General features: G+C 37.4%; 1 protein-coding gene across 1 annotated transcript in view; it reads right to left on the reverse strand.

Annotated features, from left to right (window-relative positions):
- Positions 1-20,933, reverse strand: part of CLCA4 (chloride channel accessory 4) — a 28,528-nt gene extending 7,595 nt beyond the window's left edge. Inside the window, 14 exon segments of the mRNA XM_025872066.2 lie at positions 734-830; positions 2,683-2,763; positions 2,766-2,949; positions 3,545-3,760; positions 6,285-6,391; positions 7,680-7,857; positions 8,216-8,443; positions 10,700-10,918; positions 11,263-11,440; positions 13,257-13,365; positions 15,951-16,098; positions 16,183-16,272; positions 16,274-16,324; positions 20,778-20,933. Coding sequence (XP_025727851.2) covers positions 734-830; positions 2,683-2,763; positions 2,766-2,949; positions 3,545-3,760; positions 6,285-6,391; positions 7,680-7,857; positions 8,216-8,443; positions 10,700-10,918; positions 11,263-11,440; positions 13,257-13,365; positions 15,951-16,098; positions 16,183-16,272; positions 16,274-16,324; positions 20,778-20,933 — 2,042 coding nt within the window.
- Positions 20,934-21,273: the final 340 nt, after the last annotated feature.

A 21,273-nucleotide genomic window follows, 5' to 3' on the forward strand; every position in this document is an offset into this window, starting at 1 on the left:
TGCTTCAATTTCCTTAGTGGTTATAGGTCTGTTCAGGTTTTCTATTTCTTCCTGGTTCAGTTTTGGTAGTTGATACATCTCTCGGAATGCACCCATTTCTTCCAGGTTATCTAATTTGCTGGCATAGAGTTGCACATAATATGTTCTTATAATTGTTTGTATTTCTTTGGTGTTGGTTGTGATCTCTCCTCTTTCATTCATGATTTTGTTGATTTGGGTCATTTCTCTTTTCTTTTTGATCCGTCTGGCCAGGGGTTTATCAATCTTGTTAATTCTTTCAAAGAACCAGCTCCTAGTTTCGTTGATCTGTTCTACTGTTCTTTTGGTTTCTATTTCATTGATTTCTGCTCTGATCTTTATTATTTCTCTTCTCCTGCTGGGTTTAGGCTTTATTTGCTGTTCTTTCTCCAGCTCGTTTAGGTGTAGGGTTAGATTGTGTATTTGAGACCTTTCTTGTTTCTTGAGAAAGGCTTGTATTGCTATATACTTTCCTCTCAGGACTGCCTTTGCTGTATCCCAAAGATTTTGGACAGTTGTGTTTTCATTTTCATTGGTTTCCATGAATTTTTTTAATTCTTCTTTAATTTCCTGGTTGACCCATTCATTCTTTAGTAGGATGCTCTTTAGCCTCCATGTATTTGAGTTCTTTCCGATTTTCCTCTTGTGATTGAGCTCTAGTTTCAAAGCATTGTGGTCTGAAAATATGCAGGGAATGATCCCAATCTTTTGGTACCGGTTGTGAGCCCGTACTTTTAAGCTATAGCTGCCATTTTCTGAATAAGCTATAAAATATCTGGAGTACACCCCATCATTCTTGAAAGAATCAGCACCTTGTTATAGAAATGAAGGCATAAAGTATTATTGTAAAGGAAAAGAAAAATTTATGCACTTTCTAAGCCAAGCATATGGACTTTATAAGCACATCCCCTCAATCAGGCTATTTTGTGGTTGACCCGTTGGGGAATATTTCCATTATGCTCTACTAACCAGTATCTTGTTGAATTGATATACCCTTGTGTTATTATATATATACATATATATAAATCATATGCTTATGTATGTATATTAATACCTTCACTTTATCAGCTTCTATGAAGATTATTATAGTACTCTTCTTACCATATTTTAGTCAAATGGTTTTCTTGCAGCTCTTACTTATTCTAAACACATAATTATCTCATCTCCTGTTCAAATCAAAAAGATCCCCACTAAAGAAAAAGTATCTTTGCATAGGATGTAATTCTTACCGTAGTCACCTAAAAATGACTTATTTTGACTTCTCTTCAACTACTCTTTGTTTTGTTTTGTTTTTGTATCCTCACCTCTTGCTCTATGATCCATTAACTCCCTGGTCTGGCAGTGGAAAACCCCCATTTATTATTAGAATAAACATTTAGGGGAGCTCAGGAATATTGTATCATAAGTATATTTCTTGATATCACCAGTACTAGAGTTATTCATTAAATTGCAAACACATTTCTCAGGGGGTTTAACACTCTAAGACAGCAGTTCTTGAAATGAGGTCCTTGGACAAGCACCACCTGCATGCCTCTTGATCATATTAGGAATGCAAATTACTTAGATCTTCGAGGGAAGGGCGTAGCATTCTGTTTTATAACAAGCCCTTCAGGTGATTCCTTGCATGCTAAAGTTTGAGAACCCCTGCTCCAAGTCATTGTTTATCACCAACACTTTCTTAGGTAAAGACAAACCAGTAGCCATCTGGTAAAACCTTGAGAAATGAAACAAGATGCAGGTTAAGTTTTAATGTAGCATGGAAGGGGTCGGGAAAAGGGGAAAAGTCAGGAAATAGTCAAGGAAAATATTATACCAGATGATGGCACTGAGTTACACCAAAGCACAATTTTACCTTCTAAATTTTTCACAGGGCATACTCTAGTTGCTGATAGGATTATAAATTGACTGAATTAATTATATTGCAAAACATACTGATAGAAAATTTTGACAACTTATAAGGTTATCAATATGGTAATTTCCTTGCTTACTGCCCTTTCAAAAGAAGGATCAGTTCCCAGAACAATCGAGAGTCTGGGAAAAAGGTACTATTTACCCATACAGACCAGGGAGACAGAGCATGGCCAACTCTGTGTCTTGTTTTCTGCCATTCAGACCTGGTATCGGATTCTCTAGTCGTGTCTCCATCTGTTTTGGCAGTTCTACCTGCCCTTGGGCCTCAGTTCCCAAGACTACATGTTGCACTTTTTTCCAGCTGTTGGGAATTACTCTTACCTGTTCCCCCCTTCTCTGCTAGGGGCTCAAGTTAAAAGGGGCTCAAACTTAACCCCATCTGCTTGCTTGTGCTTCACTCACTCTGGCTAGACTTTCTTAATGATTTGCGCCTAAGAAACACTTGTTTGGAATTCTTGATGGTGTTCTCAACTTCCTGTATGAGACCTTCCTGACTGGTAACAGACATTGGTTGTCCAGATGACAAAATAATAATGAGAGTAAATAACATTTATTGAGTGCTTACTCTGTGCACAACATTTGCTAAGAACTTCATAAGTTTTATGTGGACAGAATTTCCTGCTGGTCCTGCTGTTCATCCATAATTTGCATCAATTCTTCTGGTGTCTGTCCTACTGCCCCTCACTGCTGCAAGGACCCATAACATATCCTGAGTTATGAAATTCCAGGCTTATTCATAAAAAACTGAGTTACCTGCACCATTATCCAAAAGTTCCAAAACTTCCGTTTTTCCATTATTTGATTCAATGAAAGCAGTCACATTGGCTCCAAGAATGGTACATACCCTTGTAGAACTTCTGCATAAACAATCATTGGGCTGGGAAAACTGTTTGTGTCTTTATTCATTTTAGCATTCACTGTGATTAGAGGCACGGAAGAATTGGCTGCCTGAGAATTTACTGTGATAGTTAATGTTTCTGGGTATGCTTTGGCTTGAAGACTGTAAGTCCAAAGACCCACCTAAAAATTCAATGGAAATATAGTATATCCAAGATCAAGCTTTTTTGTGTTTTTACTATCCAACTCTAAAATAAATTTTATAAGTATGTTACAGAATATACAGGGTTTTGAGAGTTTTGAGGGTAAAAGGAGGAGAACTGAGGCAGTTTAGACAGGGCATCCTGGCTGTTGTCATGCATGATGTCCAAAGGTTGGGAAATCTGAGCTGGGAAAAATAAGTTTGGGAAAGTTTGCCTTGGTCTTGGCCTTATTCTTTAACCTCGAAGTCCACAGATTCTATGATCTGGTAGTGCTAATAAGGAATGACTGTATAGCTATCTAAACACCAACTTGCACAGATTCTCCCTTCATTGCCTCTTTAAAGTTATTTTTAGCCTACCTAATTTTTTCCCCTTCTCTTTCTCCTAATGTATACATTCTTTCTTCCTTTTCCTGCCACCATAATTTTGGGGACCATATAGGCATAGAAAGTACATTCTATCTTATTATAATTTTGAAGATGATACAAATATTGACACCTATAGTTGTGATAGTGAACAATGTATTTTCAGCTACAAAACAAGTGTGGGAGAAAATGTAAAAGCTAATTGCTTACCTTTGCTGTTCCTGGAATATTGAGATAGGCCATTTGGGAAACTGCATCCATTGTGAAATTTTTCATCGGTTCTCCATTGGGATCCCAGAGAGAGATAACAGGAGCCTGTCCACTCCATGTGACAAGAAAGAATGTGTCCTTTCTCACAGTGCTATCAATTATTACAGTGCCATTCATCCAGGGATTATTGTTGAGTGTTAACCCCTTACTTTCAAGCTGTTTAAATATATTTTAAAAATTAATGACTGGAGAAGAGAGCAATTTTATTCTGTTTTCATTTTTCATGCAGTTTTTAATTTCTGGCCCAAGAACAAGCTTATATAGGGCATCCTACCTTAGGCTTGTGATCTCTCTGAAAGCTGATTGGGATGTGACAGATAGTGTGGAAATACAGAGTCTCAGGAAAGGCTATGGTATAATAAAAGCATTAAAGCAGGAGAATGGGTTTTATAGTTGGAGATATGACCCTGTTATTTTTTTCCATTGTCTTGGCAAACATCCACCCAAGCAAGTCTTTAGCAATAAAGAGTGCTACAGCCTCAAAGAAGAATTAGCTATAGGGTGTGTGTGTGTGTGTGTGTGTGTGTGTGTGTGTGTGTGTGTGTGTTACCCTCAGTTTATCCATCTAAATGATGAACTAAAAAAAAGTACTTACTGGTGGTGGCTAGAGTATTTGAGTAGGGACACAGTAAAAAGTGACCTCAAGAGAGAAAATCAGAACTATCCAATGATGAGACAAGCAAACATGGATATTTTCCTGATGTGAAATCTTGAAATAATTTTCACACATGAATAGAGTGAGTAGCACAAGACAGTAAACATATCTAATGAGTGGAAATGGGGCAAACTGTGAAGATTGGAATCCTGAAAAGAGATGTGAAAGATAGGATGTTCTCTGAGAGGACCTTCAAAGAAAGTTTTTCAAGTCTTTGTGGGTAGCTCTTTGTCAAGGAAAGCCAAGTTTATCCACTGACCAAGAAAGTGCTTTCTATAAGTATGTCTTTTCAGGAATGATGGGAAATCTCATTTCTATTCTAAACCAGTCTTAAACCAAAAATACTTTCACACCAGTGCTGATAGAAGGGAGTGAATTCTACCACTAAGACATCATTGCAATGACAAAAATCTCAGTCCTATGTTAAGTGGACATGTCTTTGAGTGGACCAAGTGTTATCAAGTCAAATCTGAATGTGAGTGACTTTTTCATGTACCCCATCAGGAAAGTCTAAGTTGGAAGGCTTTGGCTACATAGTAGTACTAGGGGAAAATAACTGAGTAAAGAGTGACATGCAACCTTTTCTCTGTATTCTAGCTGCCACCATCCAAATTCAGGTTCCCATCTACTCAGATTATTGCAGCATACTTCTAACTGTTCTCACTATTCTCTCCCATGACATATATATCATGTACACAAATCCAGGTTAACCTTTCAAAAATTAGTTTTCTTTTTGTTTTTTCTCTACTTAAGAACCTATAGGCATTTCAAGTGAGGGGGACAGAACTTTTTCCTCTTTCCACATCATTTAGAAAGCCATTCTTGAAACTTTGAGCATATCCTGCATGCATGTGCCTCCTTTCTGGATGATTTCCCACATTCTGCTTTCTCATTTTAAAACTCCTTTGGAATATTTCATTTTAATGTCCCACCATCCACTCAAAACACAAGGTTAAAATAGAGCAGAAAATAATATCCTTAAAATCACTTCGCCTTCTTTATGTCAATTTTATCATCATTTTCTCAGTCATCCAGATTGGAACCTTCAGAAATGAACTTTATTCTCCTTCAGTTTATTCTCCATACACTGCCAAACTAGATCTCAGATGAATTTTTAAACTGTTTTCAAGGTGAAGCTACAAACCCAACTTCCAAACCAATCTGCAGATATTGTCTTAACTCTCAATCCTATACCTTCTTGCTCTTCATTGTTGGAGAATAGAGGAAAATAGGTTTGTTTAGGTGATCATGGCAAGTTGTAATGTGGACAGTGACTTGATGAACTGGAAGATGAAATGACATGATACAAACTTGGTGGGAATGGGTATTGACAGAAACAATTTTGTAAAAAATATTTTTAAGGAAACAGGCTGTGTTGACATTTTACATGGGATGTGAATGAAGAAGGAAGTTTTCAAAAGTTCTGAATCTAAATAGAAGATGGTGGTATTGTTGAAACACAAATGAGAAAAGAAGTAGAGTTCAGAAGAGAGATGAATAAAATAAAAAGTCAGTGAAAAAAGTAGTTGAAGAGGTAAGATAAGCCCTAAACTTGTAGATATACAATGATTATTCACTGTCTTTTTTTCTGATAAATTATTTCCAAGATGCATTGTTTCCATTTCCAAACTGGATTCTTGAGTGCATTCATCTAATTTAAATCTATTTGACAGCAGTGAAGGGTGGGGGAAATCTTGGAAGTGTGAGATATTTTTATGTATTCATAGAAAAATGAAAGCTATATTATGAGACAAGGTCTATTTTTGGCAGAAAATTTAACATTATTGAATTTTGATGTTATCCCTTAACCAAACTCTGTGGGAAAAGAAAAAGAAAAAATATATCGATTTTAATACTTAATATAGTCATATCTAAAGAATGATTTCTATTTCATACTGAAATCTTAATTTTAATTAAAAATTTACTTTGAGAAAAATGTAGGACTCAAAACTTATAACAACTGATTTATTTTTTGGTTATGGCTAAATGTAAACACAGAGACCTGAAGAGTGGTAACCCTCTGACCTGAAGAGGCTGTTGGGAAAGATCAGTGTTTCCTAATGCAGGGGCCCCTAAAGCATCAATGAGGCCATTATTCTGGGCTTCATCAGAAGAAAAAAAATGGTTTCCTCCTAAAATGTAAATGCATTAAGTAGGTTGCTCTCTAGAAAATACATACCTATCACATTTTAGTGATTAATAAGGTAACAGGGTATACAAAATCATAGTTTCAGTATATATTATTAAAATAGAACAAAGTCAGGATGTGTAAAGATTAACAATGAAATGTTAATTTAAAACTGTCATAACTAGGAAACATAAGTGGTCTTTATATCTCACTTGTAGAAATATTCCTTGCTGAAATCCGTGAAAAAATCACAGAATATGAAAGAAGATGTTACGGTTCCATGTGTTAGAGCCCACAGACTGCGTAGCTCTTTAGGGTAATTATTCACTTTTAAGATACAGTTATGATCATTCTGGCCTTCAGATTTTTCAGCCAAAGTGGGTCAGAATCAGTTCAGAAAGGTTAAAGAACTGTCATATTGAGGTATCCTGACAATAACTGGCAATGGGAAGATAGAAAGTCAGTAAGCAACAGAGACAAATTGAGATGGACACTTGGGACAGAAATAAATTTTATAAGGGCCATAAAAGTACTTTGAAATGATGGGAATTTGTGCGACTAAGCATTAAAAAGCAAGTATATATTTGGTAGCATTAGAAGTCAACCCAATACAATAATTAATATTCATAATGTTATAAATTTTGTTTATTCTACTACGTTTAAGAAGGCACTGAAAACATGTGGTCCATTTTCATTAAGTCTCTGTACCTAAGATAGCATCTACCCTGTAGTTCATCTAGAAATTTTGTTGTTATTTAGATTTATTCAGCCTGAGCCTCTGTTAATCCTATCTGCCCCCAGCCCCAACCCCATAGCATGCTCTGGTTTCATGGATTTCCCACTATCTCTCCATGTGCCTTGCATTGTCATCCAACATGATTTTTTTGTTCATAACCTGATCATCTTCTCTCACCCCTCCTTTCTCCAGAAAAAGTAAACACCTTGTTCAAGGCCCAGCTCAGAAGTCACCTCATCTCTCATGCCTTCTTTCTCTGACTCTACATAACCCTGGGAGAATTAATGGTTCCTCTCCTCACATAGTGCTTTATTTCTATATATTTCTCCTGTCATGGAGGGATGTCATCTGATTATGCTATTTGATTAGTAGTTTTACTTGTCTCTCCAGCCAGCTGGACTGTGAGCACCTTGAGAACAGAGATCAGGTCTGGTTTGACCCTGATTCCAAGGTCCTGGCACAGCACCTGCAGGGCAAGAGCTTGAGAGAAATTGTTGTGAGCCTTTACACTTATGCATTGCTTTCAAAGGACTTATATATATGGGTCATATTTCACCTGTTATAGCACTCATCTCTATGACGGCTTGATCAGCAGATGGTCCCAAAGCAATCAAATGAATGATAGCCCCACTTTGTTTCACTTCATCAATGCAATTCTTTGCAGAGTTATCCTCCCCATCGGTCAGCAAGACAATTTCAGATCCATCTATTTGAGGGTATACTTCTCTAATTACCTGCAGATACAATCAGAACATAATTATTGGTGTTCCTAGATCAAAAGAATTACAGGATACTAGAAAAAATGTACAGAGAAAATGAAAGTGTGCAGAAAAGAAGATAGCATCTTTTAAAATAATAGAATCTGCAATCAACACCTTTTTTTTTTAATTTTCTGTCCATCTGCTGCAGGGAATGTTTGCTCAAATGAAGTTACATGGGTGCGGGGCTATGAAAAATTCTACTTGGGTTAAATGACAATGACATTTCAGTCTTGAGTACTCAGGTCAACTAGACCCCAAAAATATAACTGCAGAATGTGGCATTAAATATTTTTTTAAAAAGAACAAACTACATTTGCAGTATGGTTTTCACCTGAAATGCTGATCTAATTCCAGGACAGATAGAAGTTCCTCCATTAGCTTCTGTAGGTAAGCTCTCCAAGAAGTTGTTTCTTTCCTTGCTGCTTATTATTTGGATTAGATTACTTTTAATGTTGGCAGTACTATCAAAGTGCACCATCCCCACCCAGGATCCATTTTCAATGGTCTGCAGCAGGAAATGTTTTGCTGCTTGATTAATTCGATTTAGGCGATTAAAACCCTGAATGAAAAAGATCAAGAAAAACAACCAAAGGGTTTTCAATTGGCAAATAATAGCAGATCACATAAAATGAGTGTATAACATTTGTTCTTAATTTTTACCAATAGCAATTAGTGTTATTAAAGAAAGCAATTTTCTTTCAGTTGATAAAATTGAAAAATGTAGTTATGTGTATTATGGAATACATATGGTATAGTAAAGAACATAGGCTTTAACTAGAGCCGATTCTTGGCTGCTAAGCACCCAAATTAGAGGTGGAGGATAGGGTGGGGGTTGGGTTGGAATTGGGGGGTGATGACTCACATCTTAGAGACTGCCTAATAACTCCTGGGATCCTCTGTTCCAGTTGTGTCAAGATGAAACCGCTTCCCAGATCCCACAGTGTGAAACCAGACTATCATGGACTCCATCTAGAGACTGAAATCTCCCCATCCACTTGGGGACTTCCCAAAAGATGAAACTAACTCAAGATGCAGTTACATTCTAAGAGGCCCAGTACCTACCTCCCCCATTTCCTCTTCTGCTCCTAACCTCTCCTCACCACTTCCCTACCACTGGATTAAATGGAATTAGTTGGAATTAATTATCAAAGAACTCATTAAAACTCACATCCATCTTTCCTAGATGAATGCCCAGGATGTAAGTCTTTTCATACATTTGTCTTTTCCAGTCCCTTATCACCAACTGATCTCTGGTACCCTCCCCCCCAACACAATCCAAATTTCCCTCTGAACTACCTAGAACCAAGTCATAGTGAAAAACTGCTCTTACATCTCCATCTTTGAGGGCTTTCTCTCTGCCACTTTGTTTTACCTTTAAACTTAGCTCTACCTGTATCTTGTCTGTCTTGTCCAAAGGAGGTTACTCATCTTTTCCCAATAAGGAGCTTCATCTCTCGCCAGCAACACTTCCTAGGCCACTTCTATGTATAGGTTTCTAGCATTCTGATGCTCTTTCTGAAACTCTGCTATTGTGGATTATTTCATTCAGCTGTGTCATCTTCTGTGTTTTTCAGTAACCACCCAGGCCCCTTTTGTTGAAGACATTTTTCTTGATCTTTAGCACGCTCTGTTCTGCCTCAAATATGCCATCCTTCTGGGTGCCTTATCACATTATATTCGCTCATTTGTAGTCCATTTCCACAATTATTTATTGAGTGCTTATACATGATAAACCCTGTTCCAGGCAGAAGGGATGAAAAGATGAATAAAACACTGCTTCAAGTCCTAGAGGAGCTCCCAGTCTAGTGGGAGAGAAATGTGTAATTTCAGTATAATATATCGTAATAGAGGTTTGCACAGGTCATTGTGGGAGACTGGCAGAAGGACCATTAGTCAGCCTAGAAGCCCAGCCCATCTCCTCCGGGAGGAAATGGGTACCTCTTACCAAATTTGAAGAATATGTATGAGTTAACCAGGTAATGGGGAAGAGAGAGAAAATTTTCAACTGTGAACTCTTTAAGGATATGAGTTCTATTCCTAGAGCCTGGCACAATGGCTTCCATTCATTGACTGATAGAAGAAATGAATGGCTGAATCTGACTGTATCTTCATTATAGTGATGCTTTTTGCCTGTGTCTTTGAATATAAAGAGGTCATTTATATAGATGATACAAATAAGGTAAAGCCACATTAACAATTCTTCTGGTTGATCTTGTTCCTTGACTTGGAATGGAGTTCAGAGACCCTAACCCACTCTCTCCTCATGTCTGTTAAGTGTTTCCAGTAGAAAGCATGTCCATGTTAAAAGTCTTTAGTTCTGATCCTGAGGCTTTACTAAAGAGTCTAGGGTGCCTGGGTGGCTCAGTTGGTTGAGCGACTGCCTTCGGCTCAAGTCATGATCCTGGAGTCCTGGGATCGAGTCCCACATCGGGCTCCCTGCTCATCAGGGAGTCTGCTTCTCCCTCTGACCCTCCCCCCTCTCATGCTCTCTCTATCTCATTCTCTCTCTCAAATAAATAAAATCTTTTTTTAAAAAAAGAAATGGAACATTATAAAAAAAAATAAAGAGTCTAAAAGTGCCCCTCAATAAACTCTCCATTTTCTGGAGTTGGATCTTGGGTTAGGTCTTTTTAACTCTATTGCCACACTTCTTTCATTACAATATTCACTGCCCCTCTTGAGGTCATGATCATAGGAGGTGAAAGTACTTATGCCACCATGCAATTTAGAACAATCAGGTAGTGTTCAGAATATTCTTAGCTATTCAGTCACTTCCGTGTCCTTACATCCAGGAAAAATGGGCCCACAAACTTACACTCATGCTTCCAGACTTATCAAGAACTAAGCACACAATTCTTTCTCTGATCTTCAGCAATGAGAAGACAGGTGGAGGGGGTGGTGCCACCAAAGATGTTGTATTTTTAAAATCCTCAGAATTGCTGATCACCTCCCATGTACTTCTGGAATTGCACATTTTGTTTTGTAGGCTTGGAGCTTCTCTGTTATGGTTTTCTTTATTACAGAATTCAACAACCTAAAAGGTTAATAAAGTGAAAAAACTTTTTATATACAATGCATTTAAAATTCAACAACAAATCTGAAAAATAAAAGATCTGCTTGTCAAATATGTCATTTATTTAATGAAATACGATTCATTGAGGAATCATATAATAGTAACATAGGTTTAGAATAATTGTAATAATAGCTAACACTAGCTAGCTAACAATAGTTGTGCTTACCATATGCCAGTTAATATTTAAAGAACTCTATTATTAATATGTCTAATCTCTCAGGTAACCTGCCCAGATATTTTATAAACATGATAACATGTCTTTTGAATATAAATATATGCTGTTAAATTATAGTTGGCATACTTACAGAATTAATACCTTGCATAAACATTATGGATGCCTTTCCAGTTTGATCTTTATCAGGGAAGAATTGACGGTCTTTTTCATACGGTTTTGTCTTAGAATCAATTCTGCATCCTCTAATTATACAACTGTTTCCTTGACACTTATAAACTCTATTTATACCAGTAATACCTGTGGAACATCTGAAAATATATAACAATTAGTCTTTGAGGCAACTTAACAATTAAAATTTTTGAAAATCTTTTTTTTTTTAGGGATTTCATTTATTTGACAGAGAGCACAAGCAGGGGGAGCAGCAGAGGCAGAGGGAGAAGCAGGCTCCCAAGGAGCAGGGAGCCTGATGCGGGGCTCGATCCCAGGACCCCAGGATCATGACCTGAGCTGAAGGCAGACACTTAACCAACTGAGCCACCCAGGCGCCCCCCCTTTTTTAAAGATTTTATTTATTAAAATTTTTGAAAATCTTAAGTATTCTTTCTATCAAGTTTTTTAATAATGACCTGTATATCAAGATCTTTATTCTTATTTATGTACCATATACATCCTGTTTTTGACAGCAACATTTAAGGACCAGAGCAGTTAACTGTTTTTCAATAAATTGCAGAAAGAAACTTTAAGTGGGATGTCTAGTATATGCAATGGCTGAGCTTCCTGTTGTGATTAAAGCTGCTTCTGTCCTGTTAATACTAATGGCTGGAGATTCCCCTTTTCCAAATATCTCTCCTGGGGGCCTTGTGATGATAAATACACTGTTGGCATCTGGAAAGGGCAACTTGTGAAAACACTTATTCTTGGTACTACCTTAGCTTGAAGTTCTTTGAAGAATTCTTTTCAAAGAAGTTATCTCCAAAAGAATGTGATGTGGCATAGCTACAAGTGTTTGTTTTTTCAGGAGCATTTTTATCCAAAGTGAAATGTGGCTTAAAGGAAAGATTGAGGTACTGCCTAAGACAGTAGTCTTTACTGGTAGGGACATTTTTGACATATATTTTATTGCATGGAATTGGCCACAGGTAGCAGTGATTATGACAAATATGCTGGAATGTGAATGTATCCCATCTTTTCAATGTGTTTCCAGTTCAAATTTAAGAAGCAATTACTAGATTTCATTCAGTCATTTAGGGAGTCTCCTAAATATGTGTATGCTTCTATTGTCCCAGAACTCAGTGTACATAATGGTGTCTGCATTAACAACCATGATGACTATTCTACTGCAGAGACTAGACATTTAGGGGGAATATGATATAGACAAATGTAATCAATGTAATACTCCTTAAATACGTGTGCTAAAACTGGTGGTGCAACTGGGCAGAGGAAGGGCCTTCACTGAAATCAAGTATCTTTCAGTTTATACTTTTTCTGATAAGTCCACAGAGACCCAACAGGGCATCTAAGATTGATTAAGTTGATCGCATCTAATTTAAACCAGTTACCAGCGATCATTTTGCTTTCTTGATCTTAGAACTAAGAGGATTGTCTATGATTAAATGTGATATTATTAGATCTATATTTTTAAGTGAACTTTACAAATCCTAAGAAATCCTTGTCTGGCTCTTGAAGATTGATTTCTCATTTAGTGCGCATTTACCACTATTTCTTAACCATTTTTTTTGTTCTTGTGTAGTATAAATAATTTTGATTTGGCATATACTATACAACCCCTTACACAGAGTATAACTTCAGCACAAATGAGTTCTGGCAGCTATGGTACAGAGGTATAAAAATATGCCAAATTGGCTACCAAATGCTCTCAAAGTTATGTGTATTTTAAATAGACAACCAGCTACTTTAAGGTACATTTTCTGAAAATAAGGAAAGTAAAAGAAAGAAAGACAGAAAGAAAAAAAGAAGAAAACCCAGAAAAGCGCTCTTTTGTGATATCACATCTATTATCTGCATTGGGATGTAAAAAAAAATGATTGGCATTTAAAAGAAATCAAGCTAAGAAAATTAAGAAGTTATAGCCTAAAGTAATTAAGAAAATTTAAATGGTCATGCCTTGTTGCTTCAACTCTTTTTGACTTAGCACTGTAGAAAGGCTCATCTTCATTGTACTTATCAAACACTCCCCAGTGGAGATGGGCCCACTCATGGACAAACAGTCTATCTGTAGGAAAATATTTCAAGTACAAGATCATAATTCAAGTGACAAAATTGTCCCTCAAATATTTTAAGAAACATTTTCAATAAAAAATTATATTTAGGTTTTAAATAACTGCTAACATTAAATTTTTATTTATAAAAAAGCATCTTTCATTATATTATGTAGTATACCATCTTTTTATTACCCAACATGTTACATCAACAAAATATTTATGATGTATATGCTATGGGCAGAATAGACTGAACTTTGGGTTTTGGCTCTTGGGGGGCAAAAAGTCATAGATATTACAATGGTTTTTTCTCCAAAGCTTACTCCTACCAACAACATAAACAGATATATAACATATCTTTGATATTAAAATTTCATTAGGATGTGATTAGTTAAAAAATGTCTATAAATGCTCCTGAGGAAGTAGATAATAAAAAATAAGATTGAAAAACACTGGTATAGATGATATAGCATTTTGGGTTGCATCCAAATAAAATTAATTTATAGTACTTAACACATATAACTATTAATTATGTGAAAGCAATTATTATTAATTATATATATTCAGCCTATACTAAGTACTAGGAAATACAAAGATGAATAAGATGTAATCCTTGACTAGGAAAAGCTCAAAGAGAGGGAGTTGGAATTTAAAAAAAATTTTTTTTTTTTTTTGCTAAGGATTTTAGAGTAAATGGAAGACTAAAAGTAAATCCACAGCTTGAAATGCAGGAAGAAGAAACAACTAGAATTTCTGTTTTAGCAATATTAGGAAAAACTTCAGAGGGTATAAAAATGGAGAAGAGGAATTTGGACATATAGTCTATTCTACTGTAATGTGTGTTTCTCTAACTCTAATTAACTCATGAGATCTGAAAGTAGTGCGGAAGTGTCAGTATTATGCATAAGTCACATTTCTTCTTTAAGTCCTTACTACTCAAAGTGTGTTCATTGGACCAGAAGCATCAGCATGACCTGGTGGCTAACAAGAAATGCAGAATCTTGGACCTTCTGTAGATCTCCTGAAGCAGAATCTGCATATGAACAAGATCCCTAAGTTATTCCTCTGTGCACTGAACTTTAAAAACCTTGGTTTAAGGTTTTCTAGGCAAATGGAACCAGATTACTAAGTGTGAAATTGGACTTTCAGTATGGAAGGAAAAAGCCCTCATATCAGCAACTACAAGAAGGATTTGGTGCATGGCAGGTTGCCCTGCCTCCCATGCCCACTTTAATTTGCTAAGAGAGTAGATTTCAAGTGCTCTCACCACAAATATAAAAAAAATAATAAATAACATGGAAAGGATAGGTAACTGTGTGAGGAGGTATGTTAATTAGCTTGACTATAGGGATCTGTTGATGGGATTGAAAAGAGTGATTATAGATGTTGAGAAAAATAGAAGTTTTAGAAGAGCTGCTATGGGGAATGAGAAAGGGAGCCAAGAAGAGGTAGGTTCAAATATTGTTGAGTAGCTTTGAGGGCTTCTCTGAGCTTGGAAAACCTGTTTATATAATGATACCATTAGTTTTATAATTTTCTATCACAGTCTTGGTAATACATTAACAGGAGCCAAAGGAAACTGGCTGGAAACTCAGTACAGAGGATTTGGCAAGTTGAATGAAACATAAGGATATGAATGATGAGGGAGTTGGGGTTTTTATATTTATAGTTGAAATGACTGATTTTGCTGGATATGCCAGCCAGGAAAGAGACTATAGGTTAGAAAGGTGAAAAGGATTAGAGGTACCAAGGAGAACAGACATGGTCAAGCTAAAGTTTGAGGGACAGATAAGACTGGGGTGAGGTAGGATGATAGAGATTTTAAGCTGGGGTGGGGAATAGGCCCAGGTGACAATGAGGACCAGGGCTAGGGCTAGCTGAACATTCGACAGAGACAAGAGACTTACTATGTGCTCATTGAAAGGACAATGGGAGAAGGAGATTTTAGGATTTAGGAAGGTTTTCACTGAATGGTGACATGTGAGTTGAGCCTTCCTTTAACAATGATTTGTATCTATATCCTTTAGTTCATTTGAACCAATGATTTTAACTTTTAGATTGAACTAGATGAAATTGTCATTTTTCTAGGTAAAAATGATCACTTATAGACAGTTCATCTGGTTAAGCCAAATAGGTTGAATAATAGTATCAGCAACTAGCAGCCTATGAGTGTTTTCTCTTGGCCAAGAACTGGCATCCTGGCTCTTTCTAGCTTGCCGTACATCTGCCTTCCATGGAGGCAGCTTGTGATTGATTAATATCCAGCTGTGGAGAACGGAAAAATTTAAATCTAAAAAGTATGCCTTAAAAATGTATTGTTGTCCTGTGCTCAAATTTTTGTAAACTTTGTTCCGACTGTAGTTATATGGATTATCTAACTCAGTGTTCACAACAATTCCATAAGGTAGGAAACCTTCTATTTACTGTCTTATAGGAAATAAGAACAGAGAAACTAGGTCATTTGTCCAAGGTCACACACAATTGATAAGTCAGGATTTGAACGTAGAGACTCTGACTCCAAGGCCTGTACACTTAACCTGGATACAAAGCTGCATGTTAGAATAATTTGCAAAACATGTGTTTTAACAAAAATTCCTACCTGATGGTCCATATTCCTTTTGTTTTTTTCCAAGTACAAAGTCAGGGGTGAAATGAATGTATTCTCCGTTTTCTTCACAGACTGTGAACTGCCTGGTATATGGTTCATCTCTACCAGGGAGGGTAGGTGGTGCAATTAATACATCAGCCTAAAAAAACTCTAAAACAATATGCTGCAAAACTGGGGATCACCAGAAAATATAATTTTTTAAGAGAAGCGTTTTGACTCTTACATGTTTGTAGCTTCCATGTTTTGGCCTCTTGTATTGTGAGTTTTCCTTCCAGTTGTTAGGAATTAGTATTAATACATTTTTGAAAAAAAAATCTTTTTTCTGTGGCTTCAAACAGGTAAGTAGAAGCTGTAGTCACCATGTCCTGTTATTAAAGGAAAAAATATGTGAGGATGGCCAAGTAACAGTGGACTAAATGAGCAGGGCTTCACCACAGGCATTTCCCAATTTAAGAGTGGATAGACAAAGCAACTGACTAGTGAGCAGGGTCTCTGTCACACAGTTCTAGTTCTGCTAACTATCAGTCCAAATTATATCTTAATCTTACACATTAAAGGCTTTGAGTTTCCTGTAACCCTTCATCAAAGGGCAAATGCTTCTGTTTGCTGTTAAGAGAAATTATGTAAAATGACAAAGGCATAGACTTTATTTTTTTTTCCTTTTTAGAGAGAGCGAGAGTGCATGCGTGTGAGCATGGGGGTGGGTGGTGGAGGGACAGAGGGAGAGGGAGAGAGGGAATCTTGAGATGCTCCATGACCAGCGTGGAGCCCCTCACAGGGCTCAACCTCATTACCCTGAAATCATGACCTGAGCCAAAATCAAGAGTCATGCTTAATCAACTGAGCCACCCAGGCGCCCCTACAAAGGCCTAGACTTTAGAGTCATCTACTTGGTTCCAGTATTGGCATTAGCACCTTCTGGGTAATAGAGCTTGGCCAGTTTAACACTCTGAAGCTCAGTTTCTTCATTTCTTAAATGGACTATTACAGCCTTTCTTTAAGGTTAACATAAACATGAAATGAGTTATATAGTACCCTACACATAGGCAGTCATAAAACTGGTTGATATCATTACTGTTAATAAATCTTAGTAGAGACCAGCCTTAGCTAATGCAAGCTGAGAACAGTCTGTAGGGATGGGACATAGGAGAGGTTTTTCGTTATACTCACACTCTCCAGGAGAGGCAGCTGGATTGGGGCTTGGGGGTGGAATGATAGAAAAATTCATAGGAGATGCAGAGCTTTATAATCATAGGCAGAGCTTGCTGCTCTGCCATCAAGCTGAAAATAATATCATTTTATACTGTTCAGTATCTTGAACCCAAAGGTGCAATGATTAATAAGGGAGATAGTCCCTTTCTAGAACTTACTAACTAGTGGGAGAAATAGGTGGATGAATGCTTCTTAATGGTGATCTATTCAACATGATCAAAACCACTGAATAATTGAAGGATCCTGGGTGCTGGATGACAATATCAAACTCTTCATCTTGCTGGCAATATCCCAGTCAACAGTGTTGTTTCCTTCAGGATGGGCTGTCCTCCTCCATGATGCTTCCTGACCTCACACAAGCCCACAATAGAATTATTCTTTTTTCAGGAATCCCAGGGCTCCTGTCTTGTTCTCTTGAAGAGAGTCCAGTGTGCTGACTCATATGCATTGAAGAGATCAGCAAACTGATTGGGTTCAGAACCATGGCATCAGTCAGAAGCCAGAGTGCAGAGAACTGAAGGCCCAAAGAACTAGCTAAGAGTTAGGAAAGGGGCTTCAGAGATCTCCTAAAGTAGGTTGGGAATTACTTCATCACTGACCTAAAGTGGATGAAAGAATTCTCTTCCTATTCCCTAGGATGCCTTTCCTCATTTTTGTTTTGGAGTATTTAGATATCAGCCAGTTGTCACATTTTGCTTGAAGCAATGGCTATCTCTTTCTATGAGATAAAAATTATATATGGTGATTTGAGTTGTGGTACAGTTTGGAAAAGTATACAGTTTTATGGCATATCAGGGAGATAACATGAACAAACTGTGTACAGTTGTGTGGGTTGTGCATTGTATAACTCCAAGGTATTCCATTTACTTTGTAGTATCCTTAGCTCTGTGCAACTGCCTTGGGTAGTGGTATATTCTCAGGTCACTGAAGGATTTTACAGACCTGTGTCAGATGACTATGATCCCTTAGGGCATACTAGGGTGGATAATTATGGTTCTCACAGGCTTTCCAAGCAAAATTTCTATAATATTCTTTCAAAATTCCTTCTCAGAATTCCTATAATATCCTAGTTGGATCAAAGATGACTAGTATTATCAATGTTTCAAAAAAAATGAGTACTTTCAAACCAAGAAGACACGTGAATAAAAGGAATAAGGAAAGTTGACAATTGACATCTCAGGTCATAAATTATGAGTAAATTCAGCATGAATCTTATTATGGTCAGATAATATCCCCAAAGTAAGTTGGTTCTGCAAATTGGTTCACCAGTTAGAAAAAAAGAGTAATCTTTGTTACCTTATATAAGCCAGAACTCAAACCCAGATTTGTCAGCCTTCAAAGCCCATGTGTTGGATCTCAGCTGTAATTGTGCTATTTAATTTTTTTAAAGATTTTATTTATTTATTTGACACAGAGAGAGATAGCAAGAGCAGGAACACAAGTAGGGGGAGTGGGAGAGGGAGAAGCAGGCTTCCTGTGGAGCAGGGAGCCCGATGTGGGACTCGATCCCAGGACCCTGGGATCATGACCTGAGCCAAAGGCAGACACTTAAGGACTGAGCCACCCAGGCGCCTTGTGCTATTTAATTTGACCTTGGAAAATTATTTACTTCTCCAACTAGAGTTTTCTCTTCTGTATAATGTGGATGAGAGAATTTCACAAGGTTGCCTGATAATATAAATGCAAGGACTTTGTAGAGGGCTAGGAGAATGTCAGGAAACATTGTGTAATCTAGAGGCATGTCTACCTACTAATAATTGAACTTTTGTGGTGTTCAGTAGAGGACATTTTAATAAATTTTTTTGCCCCTACAAATAATTCTTTCAAATACTGATTTCTGATGTTCAGAAAAGTTTGAAACTGATTATTCCTGAACACTAAGAAGCCATCATTCAGAATCAGCTATATTAACTGCTATTCAAGCCTGTGCTCTTCAGTAAAGGAATCTTTTTTTTCTGGAATTCAAAAGTTATCAATAAATGAACACAGTTATGCTTCAAGAATTTATTCAGAATGAGTAATAAATGGCAGCCACAGAATCACCTGCTCACCACCCAGGTCAAGCACATCAGCTTCTGATGGATAGCAACATGCATGCAGAAGGCTAAATCAGTGAGCCTAAAGATACAGTAGTGGAGGAACTGAATGTAAGGAATTAGTAAATGTTGATGTCAGGGCCAGACAGAGCTAATCTGCATGACTGTAACACCAATCTATTATGTGAGATGATATAGTTGGAAGAAACTTTAGAAATCAAATTCCTTGGTTCAGTCTTGGAACCTTTTCCTTCTCCATCTGTACTTCTTAGTGAAGTCATTTATTCCCATGGCTTTAAATCTCATTCTGCACACTGATGACTCCCAAATTTTTATCTCCCCCCAAATTTCCCCCTTGAATTCAGATTCCTATCTCCATCTATATGGATATCTAATAAGCATCTCAAATTCAAAATGCTTCAAACTAAGTCCTGATCTCCCATCTGCCAAATTTTTTCCATTTACAGTCTTCACCTTCTCAACTGATGATAATTCCATCCTTCTTAGTGTTCAGACCAAAACCCTTGAAGTCTTCCTTGACTTCTCTTTTTTCCTCCTCACCTCCCCCATGCCACATCTAAACCATCAGTAAATTTGTCTATGATACCCTCAGAATATGTTCAGAATTATACCACTTTAATGGTCTCTAGCACAACATCCCTGTACCTGGTCACCATCACTTCTCACCGCAACAGCTTCCTACCTGGTGTCCCTCCATACTTCTATGCTACAACAGAGCTATATAGGATGAATGACAAGTAGAAGAGACCTTTACAGAATTTCTTCAACACTGCACTCAGAGTGCCCAGCACATGCATGAAAGAGCACACCCCTCCTCTGCTCAGAAACCTTCCATGGAAGTAAAAGCCCAAGTCTTTCCAGTGGTCTGGGCCCTCTGTCTCCATGTTCAGCTCTCCCCACCCTTCTTCCTGGCCATCACCTCCTGCTGGTCACATCAAGTATGCTCGCTGTGCCTGCTATTCCCACCTCCAGATTTTCAATGGGTTCCTCCCTTACTCATCTCAGGTCTCCACTCAGATGTCACCGTCAATGGTGAGGCCTTCCCTGACTGCCCCACATGAAACAGTAACCCACATTCTCCTCCCACCCAGCCCCACCAACACTGCCTATCCCCCTTTGCTGATTTACTTTACTCCATGGCAACCTACTACCATCTGACCTGCTATACTTTTACATGTTTTTATTATCTATATCATCTAAAAGGAATGTGTACTGCACGAAGGCAAGGAATTTTTAATTCACTGTCTTATCTCCCTGACATGTTATAAGTATTCATTAAATAAGTGTTTAAAGAACAGATGAGTTCAACTGCTCATTTATAGATGAAGAAACTGAGATCAGAGAGGCTCTGTGCCTTGTCTCTGGTCTTATGGTGAGACAGGGTAGAACCCCACCTAGAACTTCCAATTCCCTCTGCCGTTCCAGCATTATTTTTACTGTACCATGCTGCTTTTAAGCTTCCTGTAACATTCAGAAGTTCATAATTATTAACTACTAACTTTTTTTCTTCTCCACAATTCAAATGGAAGAAATTCCACTTCTTTCTTACCTTTATCTGTTCAATTATTTTTCCATCTTCTGGCACTCGAGGGTCTATAGCAAAGATAATGCCTTCATACCCATTGTTATTCAGCTGAACAAGGGAAGTATTAGATCCCTGCAGCAGGTATAGGACTAAAAGGAAGACCAAACTTAATAACCCCATTGTTCCTGTCAAGGCGTTCCTAGCCCCAAAGTTGGTTTGTTCAAAAGGCTTTTCTTTCACTTCGTTTCTGTCTCCATATATATAGTCCTAAACCTTATCAATGTTGGGACGTTACCTGTATAAAGGTCAATACAGTATGACCTCAGTATGTTTGACTTCAGTTTACACAATCATTTTATTGCGTGTTACTGTAAAAGTGACCTAAAACAAAGAAGAGATCAGATCTTTTTTTTAAAAAGATTTTATTTATTTATTTGTTGGAGAGAGAGAGAGAGAGTGAGTACGCACAGAAGCAGGCAGAGGGAGAAGCAGGCTCTCCATTGAGCAGGGAGACCGATGT

This window comes from Callorhinus ursinus, unplaced genomic scaffold, assembly GCF_003265705.2.
Source record: "Callorhinus ursinus isolate GAN/ISIS: 27379988/994484 unplaced genomic scaffold, GSC_fseal_2.0 scaffold9, whole genome shotgun sequence".
NCBI classification, from domain to species: domain Eukaryota; kingdom Metazoa; phylum Chordata; class Mammalia; order Carnivora; family Otariidae; genus Callorhinus; species Callorhinus ursinus.